The sequence below is a fragment of the Sarcophilus harrisii genome, chromosome 3 (assembly GCF_902635505.1).
Source record: "Sarcophilus harrisii chromosome 3, mSarHar1.11, whole genome shotgun sequence".
NCBI lineage: Eukaryota > Metazoa > Chordata > Mammalia > Dasyuromorphia > Dasyuridae > Sarcophilus > Sarcophilus harrisii.
This window is the reverse complement of record NC_045428.1, coordinates 596649784-596661621: the sequence shown is the minus strand read 5'-3', so window position 1 is coordinate 596661621 and position 11838 is coordinate 596649784. Positions and strand designations below refer to the sequence as shown.

General features: G+C 40.4%; 1 protein-coding gene across 1 annotated transcript; it reads left to right on the top strand.

Moving 5' to 3' along the window:
- The first annotated feature begins 5869 nt into the window (after positions 1-5869).
- LOC100914554 (olfactory receptor 5-like) lies at positions 5870-11576 on the top strand. The gene is made up of 2 exons (XM_031961692.1): positions 5870-5902; positions 10614-11576. Exons 1-2 carry the CDS (start codon positions 5870-5872, stop codon positions 11574-11576), a joined length of 996 nt encoding a protein of 331 aa, XP_031817552.1.
- Positions 11577-11838: the final 262 nt, after the last annotated feature.

Below are 11838 nucleotides of genomic sequence, written 5' to 3'. Positions count from 1 at the left end.
AGGAGGTAAATAGAATCTGAGAAAAGCTAAGGATGATGGACCTTTGGCAAAAATTGAATGGAGACAGAAAGGACTTTTTTCTCAGCAGTAGATGGAACCTATACAAAAACTGACCATGTATTAAGGCATAAAAAGCTCAAAATCAAAAGCAGAAAGACAGAAATAGTAAATGCATTTTTCTCATATCATGATGCAATAAAAATTACATGCAATAAAAAGCCAGGGGAAAATACACAAAAATTAATTGGAAACTAAATAATCTAATCCTGAAGAATAAGTGGATAAAACAACATATCATAGACACAATCAATAATTTTATTCAAGAGACAATAATGGGACAATATACCAAAATTTGTGGGATGCTGCCAAAGCAATTATTAGAAGAAATTTTATATCTCTAGATGTTTATTTGCATAAAATAGAGAAAGAGATCAATGAATTGAGCTTGCAACTAAAAAAGCTAGAAAAAGAACAAATTAAAAACCCTCAAGTTGAAATTCTGAAAATAAAAGGAAAGATTAATAAAATTAAAAGTAGGAAAACTATTGAATTAATAAGCAAAAATAAGATTGGCTAAGATGACAGGAAACGACAATAAAAAAAAATGTTGGCGGGAATGTGGGAAAACTGGGACGCTAATACATTTTTGGTGGAGTTGTGAACTGATCCAACCATTCTGGAGAGCAATTTGGAACTATGCCCAAAGGGCTATAACACTATGCACTCCCTTTGATCCAGCAGTATTTCTACTGGATTTATATCCCAAATAAATCTTAAAGGAGGAAAAGAGACCCACATGTGCAAAAATGTTTGTGGCGGCCCTTTTTGTGGTGGCAAGGAACTGGAACTGAGTGGATGCTTATCAAATGGAGAATGGCTGAATAAGTTATGGTATATGACTGTTGTGGAATATTATTGTTCTATGAAAAAAAAAAAAAGATCAGCAGGATAATTTCAGAGAGGCCTGAAGAGACTTACATGAACTGATGCTCAGTAAAATGACCAAAATCAGGAGATCACTGTATACAGCAATGACAAGATTATACAATGATCAATTCCGATAGATGTGGCTCTTTTCAATAATGAGATGTTCCAGGTTAGTTCCAATGATCTTGTGATGAAGAGAGCCATCTGCACCCAGAGAGAGGACTGTGGGAACCGAGTGGGAACCACAAAACATTGCATTCTCACTCTTTTTGTTGTTTGCTTGCATTTTATTTTCTTCCTCTTTTTTTTCCTTTTTGATTTGATTTTTCTTGTGCAGCAAGATAATTGCATAAATACGTCTGCATATATTAGATTTAATATATATTTTGTCATGTTTAACACATATTGAGTTACTTGACATTTAGGGGAAGTGGTGGAAGGAAGTTGGGGAAAAATTGGAACACCGGATCTTGCAATGGCTAATGTTGAAAAAATTATCCATGCTTGTATTTTGAAAATTAAAAAGCTTTAATAATTAAAAAAAAAAAAAAGAAAGCAAAGGGGAAAAAAGAGATACTAAATAGTAGAACACTAGGGAAATGACTGAAATACTACAGTATGTATATAATGAGAATTATTTACATATCTATAATGTTATCTCTCCAGCCATCCTGGGAGATAGATACTACTTTATATCCATTTTACTGGTGAAGAAACTAAGATAACAAAGGTGAGTGACTTGCCTAGGGTCACACAGTCAGGAAGTGTCTGAGGTTAGATTTGAACTCATGAAGATGAGTCTTCCTGACTCCAGCTCCCTGCATTCTGTTCACTGTACCACCTGGCATCATAAATCATTCTCTCCTTAAAGCAGTCCTGTAAGGTACATATTGCAAGTATTATCCATCTTAATAAAAGGGGAACTTGCACCTAAGGGATTTGTCTGAGACCACATAACCAATGAGTATTGGAACCTGAATGTGCCTTTAAGTGTCCTGACTCCTAGATTATATCGATTTCATGGTGTCTAGATCCTTGAAATGCTATAGCACCATCATCCTGCTGCTAGATCTCGCTAACCTCGGGCCCCTTAGGGCCACCTGCCCACCTTGGTATGTATTCTCCTCCCGCTTCTTGTTCTCCTTCCAGATGCACACACCCCAGGAACTTCTGAAGCAGTCTTTGCCCCCAGTTCTCTCTGCCAATCCTCCAGAGCTCCACTTGAAATCTCTGGGGTTGCAGACTCAGGTTTAAGCTGCCCTCTGCATCCATCTGTTAACTGAGGAAGCCATGAGCCTTCAGAAGCATCATGGAAAGCGCATGGGTCTTAAAGTCTCAAAGGCTGGGTTCAAATTCTGGCTTTTCTGAGGAAGTTTTAGAGTTTGAATTAGTTCTGTACCTTTGATAGTTCCCCTATCAATTAAGTGGAAAGTGGTGGACAAAATAATATCTCAGATCCCTTCCAGCCGTCTTATGATTAGCTCACCACTTAACCTTGGAGCCCATGACTTCCTGTCTCTACTTTCAGTTTCTTTAATTGTAAAAAGCCTTCATTGTATAGATAATTTCTTGGAATGCTTTCAGCTCTTGAGTCTAGTCTGAGTCCAGGAGTTCCAGAGGTACTGCTCACATTGTGGGCAGCTGAACAAAGAAAAGGTTGCCCAAGACCCCTCTAGTGGCTGGGGCAAAACTAATGAGATCGGAGGTAGCAGCACTTCTCTTGGGCAAAGCCTTTTCCATTCATTAACTTAATAGCGATTTTCTCAAGTCCAGCTCAACACACTGGAGGTACCCGTAATGGACTAAATGCCAATTTCCCAGGATATCTCATGGACAGACTATTGGGCTCAAGTCTCTGAAGTACAGAAGAGGTCCAGGGACAAACCAAATCCTCTCAACACTAAGGTAAGGAGACAAGAATGATGTGGGGGAATGGGCAATGACCTGGATTTACAATTAGGACAATTGGGCCAAAGTCATAGCCCTGATTCTTACCATCTCAATGATCTCAGAGAAGTACTTTTTCTTCCTCACTTTGTTTCTTCATCTGGAAAATGGGAATAATAACATTTAGATGACCTATTTCCCAGAACTATTGGGAGGAAAAACTCTGTCAACCTTAAATGCCATTAAAACAAGTTAAAAACAAAGGTAAAATTTAAATTTAATTAAATTAAAATTTAATGTGAAAATTGAATGTGGGAGAGATCACTTCCAGCAGAGGATGGGGATTAAGGTCAGCAGGGTGAAGTATCAATCTGAGAAGGCAGGGGAAAGCAAAACAAGATAGGCAGTAATTCTGTGGAGAACAAATGAATGAATGAATGAAAATGTATTTATTAAATGCTTGCTTGCCACATATAAGAACTGAATAATGTCTTGTCATACAAAAGCAAAAGTCAGGAAGTTTCCATTCTAATAAGAGAAAACAACACAGCTTCCATTCTAACAAGAAAAAAATGACACAAATAGGGGAGCAATTTCGGGAAAGAAATTTTGGTCTGGGTAATAACAGGAATGGTGAGTTGACTAGTTGATCAATCAATTGCCTTTCCAGATGAAATGTTAATTTTGATGTAACGACTGTAGTCAAAACAAGAAACAGAAAGACAGGGAGAAGGCATGTACATCACAACAGGAAGATGGCAAGATGAACTGGGTGCGTGACTGTATGGGAAGGAAAATCCTAGTTTGGGAGACCCCAGATATTGGAGTCTAAAAGGGTACAAATGAATTCATTCAGTGACCCAGAAGGCCATGCTCCAAAGGGCAGGGACATTAATATTTTAAGTAGAATATAATGAGAACAGAATGATAGATTAGATAAAAGTTGTGAAGAATCTCAAATACAATATTAAAAAGTCTTTCATTCTAGAGAGATTAGGGATGGAATGACATTTGTTGTTTTATTTTTCAAGTTTGATAGATGTGTTTTATTGTTTACACCATAGTCATATCACATCTATGCTACAGGTAGCATTTACCACTTCCCCCTGTCCATATAGTTTTATCTTATTAACCAAGAAAAACAGTTAAGGAAAATAAACTGCCAGTACACAGTGACTACATCTATTAGTATATATGTTGTTCCATCTATAAGCCTATCCTCAGTCCCCTAACTTACCTTTCACCCCCAGATGCCAACCTATATTAAGAGGAAGTACTTCATCAAGAGCTCTCTGGAACCAATATAAGTAGCCATCTTTAACCTGCTGCCGTTTAGTATTGTTTTCATTGACATTGTTGTAATCACTACGCTAATTGTCCTCCTGACTGTTTGCTTTAATAATCTACTTTATAGGTATTATAGTAGAGTGGAGAGAGGGGTGGATATAAGGTTGTAAGACCTGGGTTCAAATCCTAGCCTTGCCACCTAATACCTCTGTGACTCTCGGCATGTCATTTCACTTCCCTAGTTCTCAGTTTCTTCAGCTGTCAAATCATCAGCTATCAGATTTAGAGCTGTGAGGTCTAAATCAATGAGCCTATGTTTAAATACTGTTTCAGGCGCTTACAAAATGAAGATCATGGAGCAAATCCCAACTTTTCAGCCTCAGTTTCCTCAACTGTCAGCTTAGAGCTGTTAGCTCTAAATTGATGATTCAATGTTTCGATTCTGGTTCAGGTATTTACAAGATAGAGGTCATTGGAGAAACCCCAACCTCTTTCAGCCTCAGTTTCCCTCAGTTACCTCAGTTCCCTGAGTGAGGTAGACTAAAAGAACCCCAAAGTTTTTTTCCATCTCTAAGTCAATAATTAATCCTCCGATCTCAGATCTCCCCATGCTTCTTTGATTTTCTCAGATTCATTCCATAAGATGCATTAATATCCTATTATATTGATCCACAATGCATTTACCCACTTACTAATTAATAGGGGTTTGTGGAGATTTTAGTGGGTGGGGGATAATACCAAAAGTGCTGCTACATATTTTAGCAAAATTTAGAACATTTCTTTCTGCCTTTGACCTCTTGGTATCATGGGCCCAGTAAGGAGATTTCTAGGTTAATGTCTTTGGACAGTTTCATAATTTTTCTCACAACATTCCAAATTGTTTTTTAAAATGGATCAGTCCACTCTAAGGGTGTTTTAGTGTTCTTATCTTCCTATAGTTCCTCAAGCACAATCTACTTCTGTTTTTTTTGTTATCTCTGCTAATTTACTGAGTTTCAGGTAAAAGGTTTAAATTTTTATTTTAATTTCTTTCACAACTCTTCAGTCTGACTATTGGGGAAAATATGATTATTGATGATTGACAATTGTTCTTTTTTGCATAATTCAAAGGCTAGAAGGCTGAGTTTGAACTCTAGAAAAGCTGAGTTTAAATCCTACTTCAGATAGTGACAAGTTATGTGACTCTGCAAAAGTTATCTATTTTCTCCCCACTTCAGTTTTCTCATTTTAAAAATGAGGATTCTGCATTCAATGAACTCAAAGATTCCTTCCCACTCTGATCTTGATCAACTTAGAAATTTGGGATGTGAAAAAAAAAGAAAAGACTTGTGCTTGAATTGCTCCTCAGCCTCTGGTGTGACTGTGGAGTAGTTACTTCCCTTCTCTGGGCCTCAGTTTCCTCAAATGTAAACTAAAAGGGTTGGGTTAGCTGCCCTTTTAGAGCCTCTCCTGACTCTAAGCTACTATCCTATGATGTTTTCTCTTTGGGTCATTTACACACAGAGGATTTTTGAATGGGAGAGCCAAATGGTTAGACCTGTGGGTTAGAAAGAATATTTTGAAAGTTGAAGAATAGTTAGAGAAAAGAGGCTAAAGGCAGAGAGACCAGTCTGGAAATTATTAAAGTAGTCCAGGTGAGTGTGGCTAAGGATCCAAATTAGGATGGTGTCTTTGCAAGTGGAGAGGAGGAAATGGAAGCAAGAGATGCTGGGAGAGAGCTGTTGTATCTGATCAGATATAGGAACTCAGGGAGAGGGAAGTATCAGACATGACTCCAAAGGTTTCAGTGGCAGTGATGAAGGTAACCTCAGAAGAGATAGCAACATTTGGGCAATGGGTGGCTTTAGTATCGAAAGAGGAAATATGAATTTAGTTTAGTATGTGGTAAGTTTGAGTGACGTGAAGGATTCTTAGGAGATATTCAGTGAGCAGAATGAGATGCAGGATGGAGGACCAATTAGGGCTAGATATAGTTTGTAGGTATCTGCATAGAAGTAATGACTACAGCCATGAAAACTGTATGAAAATCCTGTGGCAAATGATGGAACAAAAAGGGGCAGAGGATTAGGAAGGACCTTATAAGAATATTCATAGAATATTCCTTTCCCCTTTCCTTGTCCTCCTTCCCCTCTTCCTCCTCCTTATTTTTTCTCCTCCTCTTTCTGTTCTTCCCCATTTTCTTCTTCCTCTTCTTCCTCCTATTGATGTTGCTGTTACTACTACTGCTGCTGCTGCTGCTGCTACAACTACCATTGCTGTTGTTGCTTTTGGAATAGGTAAAGGGGGTATTGTTTGTCTTTCCTTGTTAAGAGGACCATGGCATCAGGAGGGTAATGTCATGATATGTAATTGACTTGGATTTAAGTAAGGGAGGACTATGCAAAGCCATTAGCCTCAATTTCTCCTCCAGAGTCATCTGGGTCCAGTTGCAGGGGATAGATCAGGAGGAGATGTCACTGGAAGAGAAAGAAAGTATATCCTGGATGGAGAAGGAGAAAGGGAATTTAGGGAAGTAGAAGGAAATATCCCAAAACTGTGTCATAGTGGACAATGGAAGACAAAGACTTAGAACTGGAAGGGACCTTTGGGGTCAAGTCCAAGTCCTATATTTTACAGGGGAGAAAAACTAACCCTCAGAGAAATGGAGTAATATTGTACAGGGCCAATAAGTGTCAGGGGGAGATTTAAACCCATGGCCTCTGATTCCAAATTTAGCAGTTTGTAAAAACATGATTCTCACTGTTTTCTTATGTCATGATTTGTTCCTAGGCTGGACCCAGACCGTTTTGGTGATCTGAACCACAGAATTCCTGGGATGGGTTTGCCAGAGAGTAAAAACCTAGGTCATAAACAGCCAAGGTCCTTGGTGAGAAAGTAACCAGAAGGATAGGAGCAGTGACCAAGATTTGAGAACGGCTCAAAATAAAAGAAAATCACAATGGTCAAAAGACCATTGAGTTTGAAGTTCGTGACGTGACCTTGGAAGGAATGGAGTATGGCCCATGGGTAAGATGCAGTGTGGAAAGTGCTGATGTCCTTTTGTTTTCTTCTAGTGAAAGAACAGGATCTTCTGAAAGAGAAAAGCCCACAAAGTCCAGTTGAAGTACTGGGGTGACACAATCTGGCAGAGTTCATGAAGGAAGTCTCCATGGAGGAGGTGAGTATCAGAAAAGACACGGGAGGGAAGGTGATGATCTAGCTTGTCCATAAGTGGAAAGGGTGGGAGAGGAAGGACCAAAGACTACTTCTTATGGAAAGTGGGAAAGGATCTGTAAAATTGAGAGGTGGAGGGATAAGGAGAGACTAGACTTCTGATTCCAGTGGAATAAGAAGCAATCTGGTTGAGAAACCTCCCTCCACCAATTAAATATGCAATTCTCTGCAAATTCTCTGCAATTTATAAAGTGTCACCCCCTGATTCTTTGCCCCTTTAATAGGTCCTAAAAATCAAAGCTCCGGGTAACACTGATAACAAGTCACCCAGGCAGTTGCAAAACTTTGCCAGTGATGAATTTTAAATGAAGTGATGTTCTTTGGCCCCTTTTCACAGATCAGAAAGCAGAGTTAAAGAGAGCTAGGGACTTATCCAAGACCTCAAAGCTAGGCAATGAACCAGTCCTGATTCTTGGGCTAAGACTTCATTAAATGACAGCTAATTATTCAACTTTAATGCAGCTCTGTGGGAAAGCTCTTAGCAGGAAAGATGATTACCTTCAGATGTTCCTGGTCTCTGTTACTTTATCTGTGTCATCTGCCCATTGCCTGGAGTTCTAAGAATCTTCAAAGGTTCAGGGTACTGAGGTCCTATACAAGGGGGCATGGAACATACAGTAAGATGTAAGGAATTGGATTTATTGAGGGGACATACTTAAGACATGAAGGGAAGTCAGAGAAGATGGTGGTAACAGGATAGACTCCCTGAGAATGGAGTGTCCATACTAGCAAAGTCTGGTGAATCCTAAAGGGTCCTTTTCTGGATCTAAAAGGACTAGACATTGGGGGAATCAATCAACCAATCGACCATTAAACATTTATTAATCTTCCGTTATGCTCCAAGCACTGTGCCAAGCTCTGGATCAACACACTAAGTACTAGAAGAAAGTCAAAAGCCTGGATGTGGGAATTAGTGATCACTGATAGTAGTGAAGGGACCAAAGGCAGCTAGAGAATTAGTAGTTGGTTGATATTCAAACCCCAAATGAGTGGGGAAATGGCCTTTGTCAGTTACTGATACTCTTACTCAGGAGTGCTGGACCCCTTCAGCAAACTGATGGAGCCTACGAACCCTTTCTTAGAAAAAAACAATTTAAGTACATAAAATAAAATACATTGATTTACAAAGGGCATAAAGCTAAGTGATATAGGACCTAGATTCAGGAAGCTCTGAGTTTAAATCCTACTTCAGATGCTTAATTAGCTGTGAGACCCTAGCCAAGTCACCTAATTTTTGTTTATCTCAGTGTCTTCATCTGGTAAATGTGGAAAATAGCACTGAGCTTCCAGAACTCTTTGGGGCAATTGGATAAGATAATATGGTTTTCTCAGAGTCATATATTAAGTGTCTGAGGCTTTTTTTTAAGCAACAAGCATTCTGGCTTAGGTAATTTAAAAAAAAAGAACTTTTTATTTTCCATCTAACTACATTAGTCAAGATTCTGCAGGGAGGGGAAGAGAAGAGAATAAGCATTTATAAAGTACCTACTTTTGTGCCAGGCACTGTGCTGAACACTTATAAATGTTTTTTCAGGTAATGTTATTATACCCATTCTACAGATGAGGAAACTGAGGTGGACAGAGGCTAAATGACTTGCCCATGGTCACAGAATAAGTTTCTGAGGTTGAATTTGAACTCAAGTCTTTTTGATTTCAGTGCCAGTGCTCTATATACTGTGGCACCCCCCAGCAGCATCAGAACATTCTCACCAAGTGTCTCTGTAATTAACAGACCATTACTGATGGAGTCTGGATTTGAGATTACATTGTCCTAATCAATCTTCTTTACCAGTGCAGTTTTCTACAACTCATAAAGCCTTAGAGGGGAGCCCAGCGCCCCGAGGGCTTATGGGACTTGTGATGGATCACAGCAGCTATGGGGCTGGGAGAATCACAGTCCAGACTGAATCTATGAAATGTTACTTTTGCAAAGACATTGAATTTTCTAACAACAGTAAGAAGTTACCATGAATTGATGGGAATAAATCTGAATATTAGAGCAAATGCTTACAAAGGGGTGAGAATGCATAGGAGGGCAACCAAAATAGGAATATGAGAACTAGAAACTAACCTTGATGAAGGTTTTTTTTTTATTTTAAAATTTTAAATTTTTAGAACTGAGAAGGAAAGTCCTAGGAGGAATATAATCAAGTCCTCAAATATAAGAAGAGGAATGAGATTATTTCCTATAACTGCCTAAGACAGAAAGAGGGTAGAAATTTATAAGGGAGAAAACACATTCACAATTTTATGTACTTGAAAAGGGGGATTTTCAGAGCAGCTAGATGGTGCAGTGAATAGAGCACTGGTCCTGAATTCAGGAGTGGCCTGAGTTCAAAGCCAACCTCAGACATTTAACACTTCCTAGCTTCGTAGCTTCAAAAACAAAACAAGAAAAAGGGGGGGCATTTTCGTAATTTGGGTAGCTACGTGACAGAGTGGATAGAATGTTGGACCTGAAGTTAGAAAAAACTAATCTTCATGAACTTAAATCTGGCCATAGACATTTACTAGCTATGTGACCTTGGCAAGGCACTTCACTCTATTTGCATCAGTTTCCTCATTTGTAAAATGAGCAGGGGAAGGAAATGACCAACTATTTTATTACCTTTGCCAAGAAAACCTCAAATGGAGTCATAAAAAGCCAGGCACAACTGAATAAGACTGGACAACAATAACAAGTGAGTGAGTTTCTATTCATTTGAAGTCTTCAATTGGTGGCTGGATTACCATTTGCTTGGGATGTTTCATAATTGGTTGGCAGATAGTCTCTGAGGTCCCTTTCACCTTTAAGATTCTAAATTCATGATTTTGTATAAGAATCACTGTCTCATGGGACATGGGATCATGGCATAGTAGAATGAATACAGAGTAGAAGTGAATAAGAGTTCAGAGATCATAAAGTCCAAATCATACCTGAAGAAGTATGTCTTCCAGAGCATCCTTAACAAATCATCATCCTTACAAATCATCATCACAAAAGAGGCCCCAACGTCCTCATTCATTTGAAAAGCTCTAGGGTGGGGATTCTATTATTTTATAAAGCAGCCCAGTACAACTGATATCCACCCAGTCCCATAACCCCTCTTTTTCTCAGTGTCTACATCTGCAAAATGGGAGTGATTTTACTTTTGTTACTGATTTTATAAGGTTGTTGTCAGGAAAGTCCATTGTAAAACTCAGTGTATTATAGAAATGGGAGCTCTGACCCTTCTCAGAGAATGCAGACACCCTGTCCAGTCTTTTCCTGCAATGGGCCTTCCATTCATTATGGAGAACTCTATGTGTTTTGTCCCTAGCCTGGAAGATACTGGGGGGAGACCAACGTGACCCGGGTCCAGGAGTTCATCCTGCTGGGCTTGTCCACAAGGCCAGGTCTACGGGGAGTCCTCTTTGCAGTGTTCCTCACCCTCTACCTGCTGACTCTCTTGGAGAACACCATCATTATCTTGCTCATCTGGAGCCACACAGAACTCCACAAGCCCATGTACTTCTTCCTGGGGAACCTGAGCTGCTTGGAGATGTGCTATGTCTCAGTCACGGTGCCCACCCTGCTGCTCGGGCTGTGGTCAGGCTCTTGCCACGTCCCATTCACATCCTGTATGACTCAGCTCTTCTTCTTCATCACCCTTATCTGTGCCGAGTGCACTCTCCTGGCCTCCATGGCCTACGACCGCTACGTGGCCATCTGTCGTCCTCTCCACTATCCAATACTCATGAGGCCCCAGGTCTGCCTCTCGTTGGCCATGGCCTCCTGGATGGGCAGCCTCAGTGTCTCTGTGATCAAGACAGCCTGCATTGCCGGCCTTTCCTACTGTGGCCCCAACGTCCTCAACCACTTCTTCTGTGACGTCTCCCCTCTGCTCAACCTCTCCTGCACCCATGTAGCCCTGACTGAGCTGGTCGACTTCATCTCGGCGATCGTTATCCTTTGGGGCTCACTGCTGGTGGCCTTGGCTTCCTACACGGCCATCGGGGGGGCTGTGGTGCGCATGCCCTCGGCTGCTGCCCGGCACAAGGCCTTCTCCACCTGTGCCTCCCACCTCATTGTGGTGGGCATCTTCTACTCAGCCACCATCTTCATCTATGCCCGACCCAGCAGGATTGAAGCCATGGACCTCAACAAAGTGCTGTCTGTCATCTACACCGTGCTCACCCCCATGTGCAACCCCATCATCTACTGCCTAAGGAACAAGGAGGTCCAAGGCGCTTTACGTAGGACACTCCACAAGATTGGGTTCAGCCAGAGCTATGACAGTTAAAGATCCAGCTAAGAACATGGACCTCCAGCATTTTCAAACAGCCGTCTTCCCCCCTTCTCTCTTGGCTGTCCCTATCCATGACACAACTGCTCTCCCAGGGATCTGGGATGGAAACCTCAGCATTAGCTTAGGCGCCTCCATCCCTCCCATTTCCCTCTCAAAAATGGTTACTAAATCCTATCACTTCTTTGATATCTATAAGGATCTGGGATTTTATTAGTATAGATATATAATATATATTATATATACACATATATATTTA

What these genes read in the sequence shown, in the direction of transcription:
- LOC100914554 (XM_031961692.1), top strand. Translation starts at nt 5,870, where the DNA reads ATGACTCCAAAGGTTTCAGTGGCAGTGATGAAG. An exon ending in TTTCAGTGGCAGTGATGAAG is followed by an intron (nt 5,903 to 10,613) that starts GTAACCTCAGAA and finishes TTTTGTCCCTAG; the next exon opens with CCTGGAAGATACTGGGGGGA.